Source organism: Hippocampus guttulatus, chromosome 8 (genome assembly GCF_054856545.1).
Source record: "Hippocampus guttulatus isolate MCC_2025c chromosome 8, RoL_Hgut_1.0, whole genome shotgun sequence".
Classification (NCBI taxonomy): domain Eukaryota; kingdom Metazoa; phylum Chordata; class Actinopteri; order Syngnathiformes; family Syngnathidae; genus Hippocampus; species Hippocampus guttulatus.
Window position 1 is genome coordinate 21,380,981 of NC_141268.1, and position 22,964 is coordinate 21,403,944.

Genomic DNA, 22,964 nt, shown 5'->3' on the forward strand with positions numbered 1-22,964 from the left:
TATTATTCTTGATCCTTAAGGTATTTTGACAATAATGTGGTTTATTCACATTCTCTTGTACAATACAACTTTACGTAGGATATATTTGTTAAACCAAAAACCCGCACAAAAATGTAGTGCGACATGAATGAACGGAAAATAATTCAGAGCATTCTGGGAAAGACCATTGTGACAAATAATCCCAGCAGGAAAAAAAACAAACAAACAAAAAAACGTTTGCAGTGAGTTGGTTGTCCAATGTTTCGTGGCATACACATGAACAAGAAAACTTTGTGTGGAAGTGATCCGACAAGCGACAGTCGTATAAATTCAATCTCCAAAATTGAGAAGTGCAACGGAACGTCGCGCTTCCTGCTGAAAAAAACAAACAAATTAAGGTCAGCACCGGCTTGCTTGTAGGCTAAAAACGTGTGCTCCTTCCAGCAGCGGTGACAAAAGTGCTTATTAATTATAACACACACACGGATAGATTTGACAGGTTGCGAGACGTCAGATGCCCCGCATTCACCAAATGGTTCGCAACACCCTCGAGTGGTACATGAAAATCACAGCCTGACTAGTTTCAGACGTATTCACTTTTAAAAGAGACCATTTTTTAATTTAACTTCTCTTGGTCATGATGATGGAAACTTGGGAAGCGATGCCATTTTGTATTTTGCTTGGTATTTTTATTTATTTTTTCACCCCCGAGAACCACTCGGTGATTACTTTTTAACATGCCGTATTAAGTCAGTCTTTGCTTCTTTGCTCAAGCGTCGTGTTCGCTCGGTGTTCCGGTGGCTCGAAAACCTCTTCGGCTTTTCGCAAAACCATCTCGCGTTTTAAAAACAAATGACCAAAGTCACCGAAAGCTGGGGGGAATGTCGCAAGTCCAGCTGGAAAGACGATGAAGCAGTGGAAATTGGAGTGAACCTCAATATCTAAGTGCCATTTCGTTACGGTTCACAAACTAACCTGTATAAAATAACCTCTAGGTTCCACGGGGGGGAACTTTCCTGTGGACTCTATCCCCTGAAATCTAACGTATACAGTGCATGTATTTTGTGCTCTTTTTGAAACACCTCAACAAGCCACAAGGAGTGTCACTTTCACAAAAACAATGCTTTGCCGCTATCTGGTGGCGCATATGAGCAATTATAAACCTTTTTAACGAGGGCCATCAATTCCTCGCAAATTTTGTGGCAGGACTCTGTCCGTGTCCCCCTCGAAGAGCGAGGGGGGGGGTGGGGGGGCTGTAATGTTCTTCAAGAGTTCCTTCATTTGTGACTTGGGGGGAGTTCAGAGGTTCATGGAAAGAGGTCCAGCTTGGGGGCCCACTCCAGGGCGGTGTTGACCACAGCAAGCGCCGCCGCCCCTAAAGCCACCGTCAGGCCCATCACCGCCAAGCGAACAAAGCGGCGCGTCACGGACGGCCGGGCCACCGCCGAGCGCTCCAGGGCCTCCTGCTGCTGCTGCAGTTGCCTCCGCCGGCGACGGAGCACCGAGTCGGGCCGCTGCTGCGTCGAGGCCAAGTCGAAGTCCTTAAAGGTGGTGGTCGCCATGCTTGGGAGGTTGAGGAAGAGGAGGAAAAAGGTTACAATGTTAGGCCCGCCTCGTTTAGTTTACACGTGCTGTCAGTGCAGCGTCCGCCACCCGGAGGTACGTTCAAGTCCATAAATAGGACATGGACACAATGGCTCTCTCTTTTTGGCCCAAAACAACACCACACCGGGTCTGAAACGAAATCACTGCAATGTGCTTGGACTGCAGACTTTTCGCTTTCATTTGCGGGTGCCGACCCTTGTGAGGATAAACGGTACAGATCGTGGATGGATTGTGATTTCTGACCATGGACCGATATTTCTGGACTTGACTCTGAATGGTGCCGTCATGTCGAAAAAGGTCCGCATGGGCCCATGGAAGCAATGGGTGACGGCGACTTACCAATCGTGCGAGGCGGCCTCTCTGGCCAGTTCGGACGGAGGGAACTGGACAAAGAGGTCTCCCGCTCGGCTGATCAGTGTCTCGTAGGGCAGATCCTGGGGAATCTGTGACAGCAGGTGATGCACCATTGCCATGTCGCATTCGCACTCCAGCACCTCCTCTTCCCTGTAAAGTACAATCTATTGTAGGGCACACACACGCACGCGCACACACACGTTACCTTTCAATCAACTACAAATGTGGTTACTAAAATGATCAAGATCCCACGATAACAAAATCCCTTTGTATTTTTCATGTAATATTTCATATTTTGTCATTGTTGTAATCTGTTCTAAGAACCTTTGTCATAGTCTAGTTCGATCGAGTATTTTTCAATGCAAGTTGTTTTTTTTTTGTAATGTCTGTTTTCATCCCACATTTTTTCCCCATTATAAAATATTTTTTTGGGTGCCATTTGGAGAATTAAGGTCTTGCATCTCATTCCATTGTGCAACTGTACTTTGAGTTTTGCCAATACCAACAGCATATCCTTAAAGTTTTAAATATTGTGATAATATCGATTAGTTGTGGTCACTATAAATCATGCTATGAAATTTCCGTCTCTTGATGGAGGTTGAAGGCAGTACTTGAGAGTCGTTTATTCAAGAATGCCAGCAAAACAAACTCACCACGGCTGCGAAGTAGATGGGCATCAGCGGATGGCAGGCAAGAAAGAAGTCGTACAACCGTACCACGTGGCGGAAGTCTGACAGAACATGGCCGAACCAGGTGATCAGCCAGCTGAGAGCGAAGACGGTGCCCACCTCCGCCCTGGTAATTGCAACAATATGCATCTTTCGAGTGTGGTTTATGACAACAAAGTGGTCGTGTTTGCTGACCCAAGTGACGGACTGTGTGTGGTTTCATGTCATTGCTTTGTCGAAGAACAGTAATGTTGAAAATCAACTTTTCCAATTCCTCGGAACCGGTGGCGGTGTTCTTGAACAATTGCCCGGCATTTTTGTCATTTTTCTCCCTCGCAGAAGCAGCGCTTCATCACCGAGCCGCTGAATTACACTTGGTCAGTTTAGTGTGCGGATCTGTGCAGGTGGCACATGTGCCAAACCGTGTGGACAATTTGGGTGGTTGAAAGTTGGCAAAGTATATAAGGCTTCCCTTACTGTTGCATGAAATCATGCACCTCGGGGTTGACCCTCTCGATGATGGGCATCAGGTAGTTGAGGATGTGTTTGGTGTTGTCCATGGTGGGATCCATGAAGTCCCTGGCCAAGAACACAAAAGGAAAGCGCCTTTCAAAAAAAACAAAAAAAAAAAACCCATCCGTATTCATTCGAATGAACTGTTGGAATGATCTCAGCTTTTATATTTTGATTTTTTTTTGTTTAGTTCTTGAATTTCTCTTTTTTTGGTAATATTTGCTATTTTTTCCAAGGTGTATTCTTACATTTTGTCTCATTGCTTTTTTTTCAATGTATGTTTTTTTTCATTCAATATTTATTTGTCTAATATTTGATTATATTTTCTCAGGTTTTTTATAATAATTTATTAGAATGCTTGTCTTGACATTTGTTGTATTCTTGATTTTTTTTGCCTAATATTTGGTATTTGTGTCAATCAGAATGTTACATTGTTTATCTAATTGCAATTCTTTTTCCACACTTTAAATGCTTTCCAACCAATAATTTGAGCATGACTCCTTTGGCTCTTGCTAGGACTGTGCAAGTGAACCTTCTATTTTTTTTTTTTTTTTTGCCACTCCCAATCTTCAAATCCCTGGTGTATTTCTTTCAGCAATATTGTGATGATACTAATAACTGCAATCATTTTGAAAGTCCCGTCCCGCTTTATCTCTCTTCGTTTCTTGCAGCCTTACACAAGGGAAAAAAAAACCTCCCCGACTGCCCGAGAGGAACACAGACGTCAAAACGAGTTGTCTCGCCACCTGAGGTGATGCGTGGAGAGTTTTTCCACCAGGGCCGTCGCCAAGCGCTCGCCCAGGACCAGGAGGAAGGTGACGACGATATCGTGGTAACCTTGGTAGTAGTGCAATTGAGGATTACGCTTCAGGACGCGGAGGATGATGTCAATGAGCTCCTCCTGGAGTCCCTCCCGCTGCTCATCTGGCATACCTGGACGCGTACACGAGCACCGCCCCGGTTAACCTCTGTGAACGTCACCAAGTCATTTGTGCTTGGGGGGGGGGGGGGGGGGGGGGGGGTTACTCGCCAGGAGGGAATCTTCGTAGTGAGCGTTGAACGTCCAGTAGCACCTGGTTGTAGTCCTTGTTATTGTCCCGCTCCACCATCTCTGCACGGGAGGAGGAAGCCATAAGTGTTGCATAACTTCCACCAATAAGGACAATGCTGTTCCGACTGTGTTAGGAAGTAGCGGTTGGTAGGTTGGTTGTTGATGACTCTCCGCATTGTTGCACAACTGTCATTGGGTGGTATGACTGGACAAATGATACCCTTACATTACAAGGAAAGCCATAGCAATATTAATTGCTCTACACAGACATTAGATAGTAGATGTCTGAGATGTCTACATGTGCTGCGCTGCCATTTGTGTTCAAAGATCTGTTGCTTGAAGGGTTATTAAATCGCAACATCGAAACTATTCAGTAGCCCATACGTGGCTTGTTTTGTTAGCATTAAGCTAAATGGACATAAATAAAGCCAAGCTACGTGATTGTGTACATACACAAAAGTGCAATTCTCTTGGTTTGTGTTAAATGCGTAGTTTGATGGGAAAATTTAATTGGGAGTGGCAGTAAAGAGCTGCTTGTTGACTTTGCTGCCACCACCATACACACATGGTTTTGCCCGTGGCATTTTCACGATGATCAAATTCACCTAGTTCCATATTTTTTATGCGGAAAAAAACTCACCCGTTGAAGGCTTGCATGCTCTTTCGGGAAAACCCAAAGATGCAAAGCCCGGCTAACAGGGGTGTCAGTGACAATATTGACGATAATTGAAATGACACCGGTGTAATTGTGGACATTACCTGGCTCCTGCTCCAGGATGTTGGGTGGGACATTGAGGAGTCGTGGCCACACCTGACAGCGTATCTCGTCCGTCAGCAGGCCACCCTCACTGATGGCCATCCTCCTGAGGGCCGCCACGTCCGCCGGACTCGCCCGCAGTGCCTGGGCGATGTCCGCCACCTTCCTCTGCCGGCGGTCTGAAAAAAGATGGCATGCAATCATCCACAGTGGCACTGTTGTCATTTCCCCTGGGGCCTTTGGATTGCGATTGTAATCAGAGTTCCAACTGTCTTCATGCCTGCTTGTCTTCTTTTGTCTAATGATGGCAACAAGAAGCATGTTGATGAGCATATCAACAAAAAATGAACTCACGGCCACGCCTCTGTCCATGCCGCTCAGTGCAACGTGGCGACCTCAAAAGTAATAATTGACGATGTACACCGTAAGGCACAAAAGTGCACCACAAAATAAGGGTGAACGAGCAGTTGGTGTTCATGACACATTAAGAGTGTTTGATTTCTTTTTTGCAGTGATGGAATGGACTCATCAATACTGCCACAACGAACCCCGTCAAAAGAAATAATAAAAATGAGTAAAATATTATTTCTCTCTACTAAACCATAAATATACTAGACTATGACACCAAAACAGTTTAATACAATTTCACAATATTAACCGTCAAAATGTTTTGTAGATTAATGCAAACAAGTGAGTCCGTCTGAGGATAGATTACGAGAGGAAAATGCAACTTGGTGAGACTGTGCGTGCTGATTGTTCCTGCATATCTATTTGCACTGTTAACTTGTGCCTTCGTGTGAAAGCGCACGATTATGACGTCATCTAAAACATTAAACATAAGAGCGTTTCTCTGCTCGCACATGCGCAGTAAGCAATAAGGTACTACTTGAACCAACATCAAGAAAAATAAAATATAATGACATCCAAAAACAACAACAACGTTTCCCACAAAGAATAGCACCTCGTGAGTGGAGGGTCTTTACCGTCATTTTGGTTCCCATTCAGCAGTGACGAGGAGGTGCCAATTTTGGATGGCTTCATGTTACCTCCGCTTTTTCCAAGTGTTGCCCTGTTTTCCTTCAGAGTGTCATCTCTGTCCACGTTGACTTTTGAGGCCAAGTGCTAGAGTTAATCTTCGGCAGCTGCCATCAGATCACTGAGCACGGCAAGCCTATTAGGCTAGCACGGGCCGCCCCAGGGTCGTCGTTAGCCGCTCTGCTACGCTTCGCTTCGCCGCGGCACCTCCGACGTGAAAGTCTCCCCCAACGTGGCCATCGTGAGTTGGACAGCTGAGCGGTTGGTTGACGTGAGAAACCCGTGAGGTTACATGTTTGTTTTGTTGGCCAGGGCGACCGGTGGCAGATTGAAACGTCACAGCCAAAAGCTAGTTTCGCGCAAGCGCAGTCAGACGATTTTTTTTTAGCATAGCGGGGTGGTTGTTTTTTTTAAAATACTTTATTTAAACATCACGATAACGAGTAGACTTGAAGAAGACAGACAGATATGCACTGAAGTAAAACGGCAAACATTACTTTTAACGTCCTGTTATATACAATACAATTTTTGATAAATCTCTCTCTTGAGAGAGAGAGAGACTTCCGAATGCACGATACCCGTCGCATTATGAGGGTGGGGGTGGGGGGAGGGCAAACGGAAATATTTTCAATTCAAACCAATACGTCCAAAAATGAAGCAAAGATTTTACGGCATATTCTTAAATTTTATGGTTTTACTACGGCTGCAGTGCATGATTTACGTTCGACATTTTGATCCTGTACTGTACTACCCCGTGCCATTATGCTATGGGAATACTGTATAGTACTTTTGGGGATGATTTTGTTTTGTCCCGTTATCGTAAAATAATCGTAATAAGATAAGATATCCTTTATTTGTCCCACACTGGGGAAATTTACAATCTACAGCAGCAAGATTGTGCGTAGAAAGAAATAAGAAAAACAAAGTGGATATGTAATAGTTATATTCAAATGAATTGTTATCCTCCGTTTCTGGAATGACTCATGTAGAGTTTTCCTATACTTTTCAACCAAACAGCATGTAAACGCTCGTATTGTCGCATCACAATTACATATTGTGTTTCTGTGCGCGTGCGCGTGAGCTCCTCTGACGTTAGGAAAACGAAAGTTGCGAGGAAGTCGCAACTCAGCGCGCCTATAAAATTGCTCACAGAGGCGAGCATCCACAGTTTCACGCCACGGAGCTTCAGGTGAACGCACGAAACCCCATGTAAGTTTTTTGTTTGCTTGTTTGTTGTACAATTACTGGCCATTTTTGGGCCATGAGATGCAGTTTAATGACAATTCTATTCATGTTACCGATACTGTAATATGCCACTCAGTTATGAATAACAAATATTACGATAGAGTTAATCAGAATATACGAGCGAATGACTGTGCCGTAGAATACGGAAGAGGATTAGCCGATGAAGGGAAAAAAAACAAGGTTGGCAAGATTCTCACTTTTATCTCTGAATTCTGACTTCAAAGTGAGAATTCTGACTTTAATCTTAGAATTCTGACTTTAAAGTGAGAATTCTGACTTTCCATCCCTAATCAAATGGAGGTGCCGTTTCCGCGTATGCCATCCCCTCATTCCCTTTCTGATAAAGAGAAACTGACGATGCTCTGCAGATCTCTCGCGCAGCCCGCAGAGGGCGCGCTGGTGCTAATCGAAAGTGAAACTGCAGGAAGGACAGAAAGAATCCACAGCAGTCATCCTCCTTTCTATTTAAGGGGATAAAGCACTTCTGTGCCTTTAGTGCCCATTGGGACTCCGTCGTGTTGCCTGACTTTACGCGGGGCCGCCCAATTTGCGGCAGACTGGGTTTTTTTTTTGTATTTGTCAAGGTGAGCGCCCCTGCCACCACCCTGAATTTTATATGATTAGCTTAATGTGCCATCCATTGTTCGTTCTCAATGAATCTTGTTTTTAATGCATGTTGACATGCTTATTTAAGTTGTGGTAGTGAAATTGGAAAGATTATTTGTCGTATTTGCTTGAATCGAGCTCTTGAGTGAATAATAAGGTGGCGTTTTCCCTTTGTGATGATATAAAACAGTAATACGAGTAGTACATATAGAATATCTTTACATTTAATGGGGCTGTGTATACAGTACATCCTCTCCTGTTTCCCCTATTTAACTGAAAGCGCCTAACCCCCTCCCCAATGCTTAAATAGCCCTCAACTCAACTGTATTTATAGAGCACTTTAAAGCAACCATCGCTATATACAAAGTGCTTTACCTGGAGCAAATATATATACAACAATAAAAAAATACATTAATAACGAAAACAATGGAAAGCACAAAACAGTAAAACTAAGATGTAATCTGAGTCATGCCAAGTCAAATGCCAAAGAATACAAGTGAGTTTTCTATTCCTTGCTCAAATGAGTTATTTTCTTCCTGTTTGTTGCAATCTAGGTCTGAGCTGAAACTGGACAATCAAGACCTTGGAAATGTTTCGAGGACAAAAAAACCCCATGAACAAGAGTGAGATTTTTTATTTAATCCATCTTTGGCTAAACATATTCTCTATAGATGGGAAAAAGAAGCATCATGAAACATTTTTAACTCCTGTCGACAGTGCTCTTGGTGTAAATTTAAAATCTAGTGCAATGGAAATGTATTACATTTCCACTGCATCTTTAAACCAAGAGTGCCATGTAAGGAAGTTAAAAATGATTGCAAAGGCTTCATGAAACTTCATTTGTTCATCACTAATTTTTACTCGCCTTTGATTGTGTTTTAAGGTTTTCTTACATATGATATCCCCCCCTTAATATGCAGATATCAGACAACGTTTTGGTGGAGGAAGAGGCGCACATCGAGACGCACAGGACAGGAGCAGTATAAATTGTAGGGTTGGTTTTGGTCGACAAGAGGAGGCAGACGGGAGAGGAGGGTATAATGCAGCATTTAAACGCAGTGAGGAGAAGGATGGTGGGGATATGAGGTTATGGGACAGGGTAAAGATTGAAAAGAGGCACGGATTGAATAGGGGAGGGGAAAGAGAAGCTGATGGGAGAGGATGTCGAGGGGGTGGAGAGGGGCCAGCAAATTGTCTGGGAGCCAAAGGACGAAGAGATGCCACTGGTGACAGTCAGCGTTGTTTCTCAAGCAGAGACGTCGCGCCACAGGGTCCTCAAGATGTCAGCCGGATAGGGCGTCATACGGGGGGAAGTGGAGCGAGAGGAGTTGGCTCAGGTAATCGTCAAAACGCAAAAAGTCAAGTTCCTCAAAGTACTGGTGGGAAAGACCATGAAGGGAGCAGGAAAAGGCAAGGACAACGTACGTGGAGTAAAGAAAGAAGAGATGGCTCCGGTGATACTCGTCGTCGTGACGGAGGGAGCCCCACAAGCAGAAACGGCGCACCGCAGGGTCCCCGGCTGGGCTTTAAATCCCTCCTGGAGCTTTCCGAAAAGGAGCCGTCAGCCATCGCTTTCACCCTCTGCTCTCACCCAGCCCTGCCAGATGTGCTGCTGGAGACCGAGATGCGGCAGGACCTTGTGGAACTCCTTTGCCTTGTGCTCAGCAAAGCCTTCAGATCTCGCTCAAACCGAGTCACCCTGCAGCGCCTGGCTAGCATCTTAAAAGACTCCGGCTTCTTTCGCACCGTCCTCCCCCACTACCTGGCAGGCATGAAGTTAGAGCGCAAACCAGAGCGCAGGGAACAATATCCGCGTCACCTGGAATACATCCTGCTGATTCTTACACATGTAAGGAGATCAAATTGCAGCTCTGAGTTTCCTGGATTTCCAATCTCATTTATTCATGTCACCCTACGTTTTCCACACTTGATCTCTAGGTCCTCACCACCTTCCCCGCGAGCTCGGCCGAACCTGTCGGCTTGCTACTGACGCTGCTCCAAGCCTCCGTGAACGGACTGAGGACGGCAAGAGTTGATGTGCTAGCTGAGGTGGTGGAGAAGGTGGCGCGACTTGAGGGTCTGCTCAAGCACCTCCAGGAGAAGTCTTGCGAAGGAACGCTCCACCCAAGCAGGGACACCTATGGTCTCCTCCAGTTGGATTTGACAGGTAACGGAAATGTCGGCCTAATTGACCTTGGTGCGGTCCCGAATGTGAAGATGCGATTCGGCTGCCGCTCGGCGAAGGGGCGGATCTGCGTGGATATGACGAGGACTTAAAAGTTGCTTCCTCTGCTCCAAACCTAGATGACGAGGACAAGCAGCCAGTTTTCAGGACCATGCCCATCTACCCGACTGCCGAGGAGTTCGTAGAGGACCACAGGCCTTTCCTCAGACCAAACATCACTTCACAGCGATACACAAACACCTTCATCTACCTGGACACACATTTCAGGCTCATGAGGGAGGACTTGGTGCGGCGACTCCGTGAAGGGATCCAGTTCTTGCGTCATATGCAAATGGAGGCAAACCCTGCGGAGCTGGAGAAAAAGCGCTTTGACGACATCCTTGTGTATTTTGATGTGAAAGTGGAGGCGCCCAAATGCACGCTGAGTGGTCTTGCCTATGTTGTCAAGTTTGATGTCCAGCCACTTAAGGTTAGATGGAACATTTGGAACATGCGCTACTTTTACGCACATGATGTTAGGAATGTTGGGCTTTTGTGTGACATTTCAGGACGAACCTAAAATTCCTCATAACCTTTACTGGTGAACTTCATTTGGCCTCGAATCTTTTGAATGCACACGTCCAACTGTTCAGCGTTTCGATACAACAGGTTGCAACAGAAATACAGAGGGCCCTGGAAGAGTCCACAGACATTTCTTGGTCGATTGATGATCAAAACCCTGCTGTGAATTTCTCCCATCAGCTTCTTGTTCGAAAACAGCGTGTTGTCCAAAACGTAATCAAACAATGAGGAGTTGGGTCTTTACATTCTCAAGTTGAGAGGTCAAATTTAGTTCAGCTGTCAAAGTCACCGTGTCAAAAAAAAAAATCCAAAAGCCGCATTTCCGGAAAATTTTGTGACGAGTGTACTTGTCGACATGAGGACACGCTTGAGTGAGTGAAATATCACCGTGTTTCATCACGCTCCCCTCGATTGTCCCTCTTCAGTTTGTGCGCTGGGAGAACTCCAAGAGATTGCTCTATGGTTCTTTGGTCTGCCTCTCCTGTGATCATTTTGAGAGCTTGCTGTACGCCACCGTGGCAGACCGAGACCCCAAGAAGCTTACCAAGGGACAGGTCGCAATTATGTTCACGGATGACAGCAGATACAAGCTGGCCAGGATGGAGGTAGGCAACACCGACTGTTTTTAAACTGCGTAATACCGGCACCAACACAAACTCAGAACTATGAGTGGAATATGCGGCACAGCCCAATTTTCAGCTGTCAGGGCATGTCTGGTGAGGCTAATCCTATTTAATCCATCAGAAAGAGCAGACCTTTGTGATGGTTGAGACCACTGCCTACTTTGAGGCCTACCGATATGTTCTGGAAGGCCTGCAAGAACAAGACGAGGATGACATGGCCTTTCAGAGGTAGGCAAAAATGCAAACGTGCCTGTGTTTTCTTCGAAAAAAATGACTTGGGTGTATTCATTTGCATTCAGATCCCCAATCGTTTTTGGCTAAGCTCTTACAAATAGTCACAATTAGCACTGATAATTGAATATCGCTTCCTTTGATAGACTCCGGTTAGCCTGACTCACTAAAGTAATCCCGTTCACCCGAGTTAGTGTTTTGTCGTTGCCCAACCCAACTGAATCAGCCAGTGGATGAACCAAATCACTCTTTTAACTCTCCAAGTTTATTCAGCGGCAGCCACTCCGAGGACTTAATGGAACCGAGTTAATGGAGACCTTGGTTTCCTGATTCCCGATGAAGTACGAAGATTCAAATCATGAACCTGGCTGATTCAGGAACTGACCAGATCTATGTTTACCGATCTTCAGGTTTAGACTGTGTTTATGCCTATGAATCCTGGAATTGCTCTCAGACAAGACCTGCCATCAGGGAAGAAACACCTCATTTGATGGGGAAAAAGTGCTCCTTCAACAAATCCAGGCGGTCGGATGACCCCGCATCTTATTAGGACTGTTGAACTTGAGAAGCTCACATTACAGCAATCCCTTTAACATTGTACACTTTCAATTCATGACCTTTTGCTGCATCCCGAGTCCAATCCGTTTGCTCTTGGGTCAACATTTATTTCTGGACATTGATGGTTCAACACGACCGTAATCTTCCATTTTCCACAAAGTATTTATTTGTAGTTTGTTTATTCTGAATTGTAGTGAGAGACTTTTAAGTAAAAGGGAAATAGTCACTCCAATGAAATGGTTTGGATTGCATCAGTGTTGAAAGTGCAGCCCACCAGGTAGCTTTCTCCTGCTGGTCTGAATATTTCAATCATCAGCAATTCATCCTTCAAATGTTTATGATGATCAGTATTTGTAATATCCCATTAACTCCGGGGTTGCCCAGGGCTCTGTCTTTGGGCCCCTTGTCTTTTTGTATACTCTATTTTCCTTGAATTTACCCTTCATTCTTGTTGTCGCCAGCTGCACTTTTCCATTCTAGCTGATTGATACAGCTGTGCCCACTCCACCCAACAACTGCTAAATGATGTCACGATGTCTCACGCTTTCAGGTACATCGTGGAGTGTAACACTGACATCCACCCGCCAGCATACCTCACAGGAAGCGACATTTTTGACTTGTCATCCATTGCTGAAAAGTCCGTCAGACCCTTTCACAGCCTGGATAAAATCGCCTGGCCCAAGAAGGAGATGTTTAGCTTGGATGGGTCCCAAATGAGAGCCCTCCAACTGGCTCTCACCAAGGAGCTGGCCATCATACAAGGACCCCCCGGCACTGGTAAAATGAATGCCGTTCATCACAATTGATCAATACATCAATGTTTTGGACGCCGCAGAGATAATCATTTCGTTCCTGTGTCTGATTTTCCTTAGGAAAAACCCACGTCGGATTAAAGATAGCACAGGCTCTTCTGAATAATCAAAATCTTTGGCGCGATCCGGAAGGAAATTCTCCAATGCTGGTCGTGTGTTACACTAACCATGCGTTGGATCAGTTCCTTGAGGGTAAGCTGTGAGGCCAGTTGAATGTGACGTTAAATCAGTGATGGTCAAACTTTGGTGCTCGATCGCCGAATGGACCAGTTCATTCATTGGGCAAAAACACACAAAAATGACAAATGGGTCTTTGCCCACTTTGGGTTTGATATGTAACAGACAACTGTTTTGTTTATGCATGATTTACGGGTCTATTATTAGGCAAAACTATTTACAAGTGCGTATTCCAATCCACAAATATGTCAAAAGAATTCGTATCCGTAACCATGGTCACAAATGTGCAATATGGATCTACAATGCGTGACTGAAGTCACAAAATGTGCGACGAGAATTAGGTCACACACTTACGAATTTATGTACATGCTTAACCATGTTAGATGTACAAATCGATGTACACATTTGCAAATTTATGTTCCACATTTGTAACATCAGTTACGCATTTGTAAATTCTCACGACACATTTGTGATCACAGTTTCGAATACGGATTCTATTTACTTATATTATTTGTAGATTGAAGGACGCATTTGTAAATGGTTTGCGACAATTATTGCCCCATAATTATTTCACTTCCATATTCCATCATATGTTTAAGTTGAAATTCATGTGGCAACACTTTTTTTTTTTTTCAACTTGTCCATGAAAGGGATCGATACGTTTTTGCACGGGGGCATTGTGCGAGTGGGGGGCCGCAGCAACAGTGACCGCCTAAAGAGTTGCAACCTCAAAGAACTGGCTGCCTCAAATTCGGTCAAACGGCAACAGCCATCTTATCTCCGCCACGCATTCACAGAGGTGAGCTTGTCAATGTGTTGAAGTTGCATTTATTTTATTTTATTTTTTGGGGGCAAAAGTTCCATTCCTTCCTACATAATTCAGTCCATGTGTCATTAGCCTACGAAGTAATAAAGTCTTGATAACAATTGTTAAAAAATCTTTCTAGTGTGTAAATACAAAACGAAAACAGAAAAAGCAACCGTGGTGGGATTTGAGCATGCCTTCTTGTGTGGCGTGACAACAATTTCTTTTTGTGTGTGGCTCATAACCTTGATATCTTGTGTTGTATTACGGACACGCTGGCAACTGACATACTGTAGCTCACTGCTCAAGTTGAAGGCTAGTTTTTATTTAGTTATTTTTTTTACTATGCGTTGAAATCAAGTTGATTTAATAAGTATGAATCTAAAAGTCTGATGTTGATTCATGCCTTTTGTGTTGATCAGATACACTCAGAATTGCGTGACTTGGAGACTGGGATAAAAAACTCCAAGCACGCACTTCACTGTTCTCTAACCGGTATCCTGCGTGAGAATATCCTCGAAAAGTTCATGGATGAAAAGCACTGGCAAAGACTACACCAACCACGTGTGAGTGTATTGTAAAAGCACATAGATGTGTGTATTGCACAATACAATGTAAACTTAAACTGTCCGAGGCATAAACAAACTATAGCACCGGGGACCCCATGACCATCAAAGGGGCCCCAATAGTAAATAACAGTGAATATAAAAGTGATTTTATTTGTTGTTCTTGCTCGATAAATTACTTTGCACAATACCGTCGCATTGTGGCAGATGCCATTTTTGCATGAAATGCTTGGTACATCGGCTATTCGTGTTAATGTTGCTGGGACGATATGATATTCACACATATACTTCGAACTTTATCGCTGAGAAAGTTGAGTAAGTACAGTACATGTGTATGACTTATCACTGCGTGTGTGTGTGTGTGTGTGTGTGTGTGTGCGTGTGTGTGTGTGCGTGTGCGTGTGCGTGTGTGTGTGCACGTGCGTGCAAATGAACAAACTTGCTGAATAAAAAATGAATGTTAATGCAGAATCTTGGGATATGGAACAGCAAGTCCAGTTTGATCGTGGAGTGGTTAGGTTTGGGTCCCGAATGCATTCTGGAGATGGAAACAGAGGACACAAACACGGATGAAGGTGAGTGACAAGAGGTTTTCGCCTCACTCCAGCAATGACAGAGCATCTTGTCGGTGATGGGTGACAGTCTACTGGAGATAGCAGAAAGAAACGCTTGGAAGTGGATTTCCTCAAATCTGAATCAGGCCTGGATCATACCTACAAAGTAGATCAAAAGTATACTGTATATTTATCAGATCTCTGCCACTCTAAGTGAAATGGACAAAACATTATTTTTAAAATCATTATTTATGGCCCAGGAGTGATACAATGTATCTTTAGTGTTGACTTTTATAAGTGTGATATGTTTTATCAACTAACAAGATGCAATTCACTGCATTTACAATACAATGCAATCCTATACGGCTCAATTTAATGAGAACACAATTCCCTCAAAAATGATATATTTCACTCCAATTACAATATGAAAGGATCTCTGCCACTCTAAGTGAAATGGACAAAACGTTATGTTTTATTCCAAATATGATACAAAGCAATAAAACTCACTTGATGTTTAGGGTATTGTATTGTGTATCTCATATTAGACGCCATCGCGTCCCAGGACGTTATGCCGATACATTGATTTGTAACATCCCGAATGGGCTCAAATTCATTTACAAATCCATCTTTAATGTTGCAGATGAGGTTGTAATAGAGTTGCAGCAGGAGGACCTCATTGAAGTCGCAGAGGAGGCCGATCTGATCCAGGCCGAACGCATTATTGAGGAAGACATGACAACTGAACGTGGCAGGAACGACAAGACGGAACGTCTCAGGGAGGCAGCGGGCCTCAATAGAATACAGAAATCTATACTGGCGATGGGCATGGATCAGGACCCAAAAAAACCAGAGGAGACTGAGGAAGAATGGATGGTAAGCTCTCTCTTCCAAACGCTTTAAAGTAGTGATGAGCAAATGAAGCTTCATATTTGCTTCATGAACCAGTTGTTGTATTTTTTGACTGCTGTAGATGGCACTGTTGTTTTAAAGAAAGAGGTTTAAGAAACGGCAAATCATTGTGCTTTCAGCCCTATGTTTAACAGTGAGGCAGCTCAATAAACAACTGGTTCATGAAGCATTTTGAGCTCCATTTTCCCATCACTACTTTAAAGCCTGTGATAACCAACAATAAAAAGGTTTCAATTTGTGTCTCGCCTTCACCCTCTTTTTTTTCAGTTTCAACGGGAACAGAAGAAGAAGATGAAGCGCAAAGTCGTGAAAGAGCTGGCCAACAAGACTGCTATGAGCGAAGCAGAGGAAAAAAGAATCCTGGATGTTTTGGCCCTCAGCATGGCAGACCGATGGAGACTCTATCGGTCAGTTTTCCTACCCGTGCTCACTTGCCATGGTGGCTGTCAGTGTAGAACTGCACTGATTAGTTGTTTCTGACCATTTACAAATGGCTGCATATTTATGTGTCCGACATCCTCCCAGCTCACCCAGGATGACGGTTTCCAGCCAGGTATATCTTGTGCATGACGATGTGGGTGGTGCTTGTTCACAAATAGACTTTCTGTGCGCCTGCAGGTTGTGGATGGTACGCTACAGAGCTGACATCCGTAACGAAGCGCAAATCTACGAAGAGGAATACCAGCGGGCGGCGGACCGATATGCTGAAATCAAACGCGATGAGACTCTCCATATTCTCAAGAGGGCCAAGGTACACGCGAGAAAGTTAGCAATCGTTGTCTCTCACACGTAGAATGAAGCAGGTTACTTCCCAACATGTAATGTGCAATAACTAAGAATGTTTCATCACTTTTGAGTCACTTACGCAACTGCAAAATTCTAATAGTAAACACTCCTTTTTTAAATTCAAACTTTTATATGAAGAAAATAAAAAGGTTTCCATCAAGTACGTCCACGTATTAAGCACCATACAGTTTTATTTAACTTTTAAGTAGAATAAATCTGCATTTAACCTTGGAATTTTTAATCTTATCTTTTTCAACTGTTGTTTGTGGGCTACATTTTAATTGAATCTTTACCGTTGTTTACCACTTCACTTTAACATTGGTGTTAATGTTAGAACTGTACATAATGTGGCTTACAGTGACAACTTTGACCTCATTTTTGGTTGAGCATTTGGTGCTACTATGCTACTTTGAAACAGTAATTCCTGCCTTCGTCACATCCCGGCTGGGTTACTGTAATGCACTTGATTTTGGAGTCAGCCAATCCTCCATCAAGCGTCTCCAGTTGGTCCAAAATGCTGCCGCTCGCCTCTTGACTGGTACTCATAAGAGGGAGCACATTGACCACTTTGAGCCAATCATTTCAAATTGTTCCTGACTGCTGCCCTCAGGTCATCGGTATGACAACAACAGGTGCGGCCAAGTACCGCAAGGTCCTTCAGGAGGTGCGCCCGCGGTTGGTGATTGTCGAAGAGGCGGCGGAGGTTCTGGAGGCTCACATCATCACCGCACTCAGTCAAGCATGTCAGCACCTCATTCTCATTGGAGACCACCAGCAGGTAAGAGGCGTCACAGCGAATCGATCCAGTGAACCTCTGCCTATTCGCCAATTTACTTTTTTCTTTTTTTTTGCATTCTATTCGTTTACAATGCTCGAAGATGCCACAAGAGTGCGCCAAAGCCTTGCACATGTCAAGGCTTGATGATTTTAAATAAATACACTATTCGGTTTGGCAAGGTCTTTAAAAAAAAAAAGGACATTGATTGCATGCATTAAAATCACTGTCCATTCTTTCTTGTTTTCATGTCATTCCTACATTTTTTTTTCAGTTTTTCATTTTTCAAGTCAGAGTGCGCAGTAATCGAGTGAGGCAGTAATTGAGTGCAGAAACCAGAAGATGGCAATGTTGATTCAATTTCAAGTAGTGAGATAGAAAAGCCCTATCGTTAATGAATCACTGAAAAGCCAATGCCCCCCCCCCCCAAAAAGAGAGAGAAAGAGAGAGGGAAAGGTCAATGAACTGAGTGAAATTTTGCCCATGAAACGCTTGCTCCTAATGGAAGCAATCTACAACCTGTAAATCCAGTCGTCTCTTCTGCATCAGGTGACCTGGAGCCTTGAACAGCATATTTTGGTGGGAGAAGGGGGGCACACCCATGACATAGTTGCCTGTCAATCACAGAAGTTACAGGCTTCAATATGGCATGCGTGTTTTTGGAACGTTAGAGGCCCAACTCAAGATTTGAAGCCAGAACCTCAGAACCTCAGAACTCTTGAGACAACCATGCTCAGAACAAGGCCACCGTGCTGCCCCGAAAATGTCCTCCAAAAATACTGAACATGTTCTCGATATTTCCACAGCTACGCCCCAGTTCCACAGAATATGATCTGGAGAGGAACTTCAAAATGGGGGTGTCCATGTTCGAGAGGCTGGTCAATATGGGACTTCCTTTTGTCAGACTTCAGCAACAGGTTGGAACTAATTTTTACGGAGTGCTCTGCAGTGTAGCCCGATTGTATTTCAACCGAAAGCTCATTTGTCCCCTGCTGACTTTTTAGCATCGCATGAGGCCAGAAATCGCCCGCCTTCTGACGCCACACATTTACAAAGAGCTGGAAAATCATCCCTCTGTGTTGAACTTTGACAACATTAAGGTTTGTGTTGGATCGACGTGCTTTACTCACTCTCCCTCCCTCTTAGCCAATGGGATGGCAGGAAGATGCTAGGTTATAGCCAATGACAAAGCAGCTATAAGTATGTTGCGTTCAGGAAACTCTGAGCGGCGAATAGCGGCCCATACTGTCTTTTTACCTTTCCTATCTTGAAATGTCTTTCATAACGAGGAAATATTTCCTGTTGAGGAATTTTGTACCTTGAAAATTGTGTATGAAGAGACGTTCGTAAGTAGAGGTACCACTGTACTGTATTTTCAAAAGTGACTGTCCTTTGGTGAGCTCCAAATAACTATTTGCATTTAAAATCTCTGTTACAGGGTCTGAAAACCAACGTGTTCTTCGTGGCGCACAACCAACTTGAAAAACAGTTCAAGGAGGGCAAAAGCCATCAAAACCTACACGAGGCCATGTTTGTCGTTGCTCTGTGTCGTTATCTTCTTCTTCAGGAGTACACACCAAATCAGATTACCATCCTGACAACCTACACGGCCCAGCTCCAATGCCTGCGCCAGCTCATGCCGGCCAGCCAATTTTCAGGCGTCAGAGTCTGTGTCGTGGACAAGTACCAAGGAGAAGAGAATGACATTGTCCTGTTGTCTTTAGTGCGCAGCAACGTGCAGTCGAAAGTCGGCTTTTTGAATATTTCCAATCGCGTTTGCGTGGCCTTGTCTCGAGCCAAGAAAGGTCTCTACTTCATTGGCAACAGTGAGATGCTGGGCCAGGTAAAGCTGTGGAGCGACATCTTCAGTACCTTGAGAGAGAACGGTCAGATCGGGGAAGCCTTGACTTTGTGCTGTCAGAATCACCCGGGACGGCAGGTCCAAGCCGCTTGCGCCGACGATTTCCTGCAGGCCCCCGAGGGAGGCTGCTTCCAACCCTGTGAGTACCGTTTGGACTGCGGCCACGTGTGCACAAGTGTCTGCCACCCCTACGACCAGGAGCACGAAAAGTACAAGTGCGTCAAGGACTGTATGAGAATTATATGCCATTTGGGACACAAGTGCCCACTTGTCTGCCATGCAGAATGTCCCGAAGAATGTTCAGTCACGGTTGAAAAGATCATCCCCAAGTGTCAGCACACACAGATGGTTCCCTGTCACCAGGACCCAGACACTTTCACGTGCAAGATGCCTTGCCAGAGTACACTGCAGTGTGGCCATCGCTGTGCCACGTGGTGCGGGCTGCCATGCAGCAGCAGCAAGTGCGCGGTCAACGTCACCTTCCGCCTACGATGCGGCCACAGCCAGCTGGCCGCTTGCTCCTACCAAACGTGTGAAGATGAGCCGACGTGCGCGACCCCATGTGAGCAGCAGCTGAAATGCGGACACGCCTGTCGCGGAACGTGCGGCCAGTGTTTCAACGGACGCTTCCACGCCCCCTGTTTTCATCAGTGCGACCGTCTTCTCATATGTTCCCACAAGTGCGCCATTCCCTGCACCCGCGACTGCCCGCCCTGTCAGAAACCCTGTGAGAACCGCTGCGTCCACAGCAAGTGCATGAAGACCTGCGGCGAGCCCTGCGTCCCTTGCCGTGAGCCTTGCGCTTGTCAGTGCCCTCACCAAAGCTGCGGCAAGTTGTGCCATGAGCCGTGCGATCGGCCGCCGTGTACCCAGCCCTGTGCCCTGACCCTGAGATGCGGCCACCCTTGCATCGGCCTGTGCGGGGACACGTGTCCGAGCAAATGTCGCATCTGTCACGAAGACGAAGTCACAGAAATTTTCTTTGGCATGGAGGATGAGCCCGAGGCTCGCTTCATCCAGCTGGAAGACTGCGGCCACCTCGTCGAACTCGTGTCCATGGACACGTACATGGCGATGGATGACGAGCAGCAGGCGAACGGAGAAGGGCGGGTGGCCATCAAGCTGAAGGAATGTCCCAAGTGTCGAACTCCGATCCGCAAGAACCTACGTTATGGATCTCACATCAACAGAAGTCTGGCAGCGATAGAGATGGTGAAGGAAAAGATACGCGACAATCAAGTTGAGATGAAAAATCACACTGCGGAGATCAACATTCTGGTAGAGAGACTTTTTAGCCAAGGTGTGCTTGGCGAAGAGCAACACATGCATATGAAACGTATCCTGACAAGCAAACACATCACGTCGAATGATATCTGGGTCCTGGAAAACAAGCTGAACTTCCTGACAAGAATTCAGAAACTCCTGGCGGTCGTAAAAGACGAGTCATCCATCGAATTCAACAGGTTCAGGATGACGATAGACACTTTCCAATTGTGGGTAAATAACTTTCACCAGAAATTTACTGAGCAGCAGATCTTTGATTTGCAAAGGGAATTGCAGAGGCTCACGCTCTGGGTGGAATTCATCGCCCTTTTGAGCCAGGCGGCGAAACTCGGGAAAAGTCACGATATTGATGTTGAGACCCAGAAAATTGTGAAGGAGGCGTTGGGAAAGCACGGCCAATTCACCGAGCAAGACGAACAAAGAGGGAACGAGGCCTTGAAGGCGATGAAGCGAAAGGTGCCCGTTACCAGTTTAGGGATCAGCGACGAGGAGCGGAAGATGATAGTTTCGGCCATGAACGTACGCTCTGGACACTGGTATCAGTGCCCCAACGGCCACGTCTACGTCATCACCGAGTGCGGCGGGGCTATGGAGGCTCGACGCTGCACCGATTGCGACGCCACCATTGGCGGCGGCGGCCACAGACTGGCCAGCGGCAACTCGGTCGCCACAGCGATGGACGGAGCGCAACACCCTGCTTGGTCCGAAGCCAACAACCTCCTTAACTTCGGAAATCTCAACCTAGACTAAGCCTCCTCCTCGTCAAAATGACAGAGTCTGTCACAATGCCAGGTTTTGTTGAAATGGCCACGTTAGCCTGAATATACATGATACCAAGAATTTGGAAATAGGTTCAGAAAGGGACTGAGCCAATCGCAGGGCACACATTGACGAACAACCATTCGCGCTCACCATCACAATTTAGTAAACAATTAACCCTACGGTGCATGTTTTTGGAATGTGGGAGGACAATGGAGCCCCCCCCCCCCCCCCTCCGTGTTCGCCTCACAGAGGTGCACAGTTCAATTCCGGCTCCGTCTTTCGTATGGAGATTGCAAGTTCTCTGGCTTTTCTTCGGGTATTCCGGTGTCCTAACACATTACAAAAACATGCACGGTAGGTGAATGGAAAACGAAATTGTCCGAGGTGTGACTGTGAGTGTGAATGTTTTTCTTGGTGTGCCCCGTAATTGGCTGGCAACCAGTTGAGCATGTACCCCCCTAGCTAGGATCTGCTCCAGCATACCCCGGGACCCTTGTCAGGATTAGCGGCTGAGATAAAGGATGGAATTTGTTTGGGGGGGATTTCAGAGGCCTTTGCAGTGCTTATTCCATGTTTGTTTGTTTCCCACTTTTGTTTCAAATGACTACTTTCCTATAAGCCATCTCATTGTCACTTAGCGATGTTTTATGTCTGTATGCTTATGTTTTAAATGGCTATATCGCAAATCAGTCTTTATTGCTACAACCTGTTGTGCAGCGAGCCGTGTCGCGCTCATCAGCGATTAACTTTGCAATCCTGCCAATGGTGATGCAGATCTTTTTCCGTATCATCTCAAGAGGTTCACTACCCTGCTTTCTATGGCAGGGCCATCTGACAAGCCGTCTGTTAATGAGTTGGTGGCTAACGCTAGCAACTCCCCTGCTAACATGACCCCGTGCAAGAAGAAGAAACAGGAGAAAAAAAATCTTTTTTTTCTGCAAATAATTTTTGTTTTGTATTTACTTGTGTGTGACTAAAATGGCTCACTTTGAATGTTGTACTGTTGTCTCCACTTCAACCCCACTCTTGTGATTGTTTATTGCCTACACCAGAAATGTTCATGGGTCAATATTACCCGCTGCATGTTCACCATAAAGCAAATAAAAAGAAACCAAAAAATGTCAATCACTTTGGTGAATATTGGAAAATCCCAGACCAAATCACCCCCCCACACACACACACACACAAAAGGAGCATCTCCAAAAGGTTCAGTTGTTCAAAAAAAAAAAAAGGACCATCCAGATTTCTATATGCTCTACACTGATGATAGTAGACGTAGTGCGGCTGCATTTACATGATGTTGCTAATAAATGGCATACGATATAGCAAAGCCAAATAAACAATGCTGAAATAACTGCGTCCCCTCACCGAGTTCTATTTTTCCTTCTTTTTTTTTCCACTTTACCTCATGATGGATGTGCTCCTGTCATAAAAAGCAGCCTAAATGCAAAAATGGTGGTATAGTATTTACAGAAGGAGTGGTGCAATTGGCTGTCACAGGACAAGTGCTCAAATTTAGCAAACGTTAAAGGGGGTGTCACTCTTTTCAATATTTATAGGTTTTAAGTGGCAGCCTGAGAGCGCGGAGGGAGCATCCGTGGAAAAATGGCAATATCCTTCGAGGTGGACGCTCTCGTTGATCATTTTCGGATGGCCTAAATGTGTATTGTTGCTGGAGCTGCACCAAGCTACGTTGTGCCAC

At 45.1% G+C, this 22,964-nt stretch overlaps 2 protein-coding genes across 2 annotated transcripts; one reads left to right on the forward strand and one right to left on the reverse strand.

Moving 5' to 3' along the window:
* Nucleotides 1-20: 20 nt before the first annotated feature.
* On the reverse strand, nt 21-6,344 carry tbc1d20 (TBC1 domain family, member 20). Its single transcript, XM_086117111.1, has 8 exons — nt 5,911-6,344; nt 4,930-5,106; nt 4,150-4,230; nt 3,866-4,052; nt 3,084-3,185; nt 2,592-2,733; nt 1,924-2,102; nt 21-1,542 (listed from the first exon to the last, which is right to left on the reverse strand). Exons 1-8 carry the CDS (start codon nt 5,966-5,968, stop codon nt 1,287-1,289), a joined length of 1,182 nt encoding a protein of 393 aa, XP_085973237.1. The 5' UTR covers nt 5,969-6,344; the 3' UTR covers nt 21-1,286.
* A 692-nt stretch (nt 6,345-7,036) lies between these two features.
* On the forward strand, nt 7,037-22,387 carry znfx1 (zinc finger, NFX1-type containing 1). Its single transcript, XM_086117108.1, has 19 exons — nt 7,037-7,171; nt 8,368-8,436; nt 8,734-9,662; nt 9,752-9,980; nt 10,118-10,467; nt 10,985-11,164; nt 11,304-11,410; nt 12,522-12,748; nt 12,844-12,975; nt 13,611-13,759; nt 14,188-14,331; nt 14,801-14,906; nt 15,526-15,758; nt 16,062-16,201; nt 16,413-16,545; nt 17,191-17,358; nt 18,162-18,272; nt 18,360-18,455; nt 18,794-22,387. The coding sequence occupies exons 2-19, from the start codon at nt 8,403-8,405 to the stop codon at nt 21,248-21,250; spliced, it is 5,925 nt and encodes a 1,974-aa protein (XP_085973234.1). The 5' UTR covers nt 7,037-7,171; nt 8,368-8,402; the 3' UTR covers nt 21,251-22,387.
* Nucleotides 22,388-22,964: the final 577 nt, after the last annotated feature.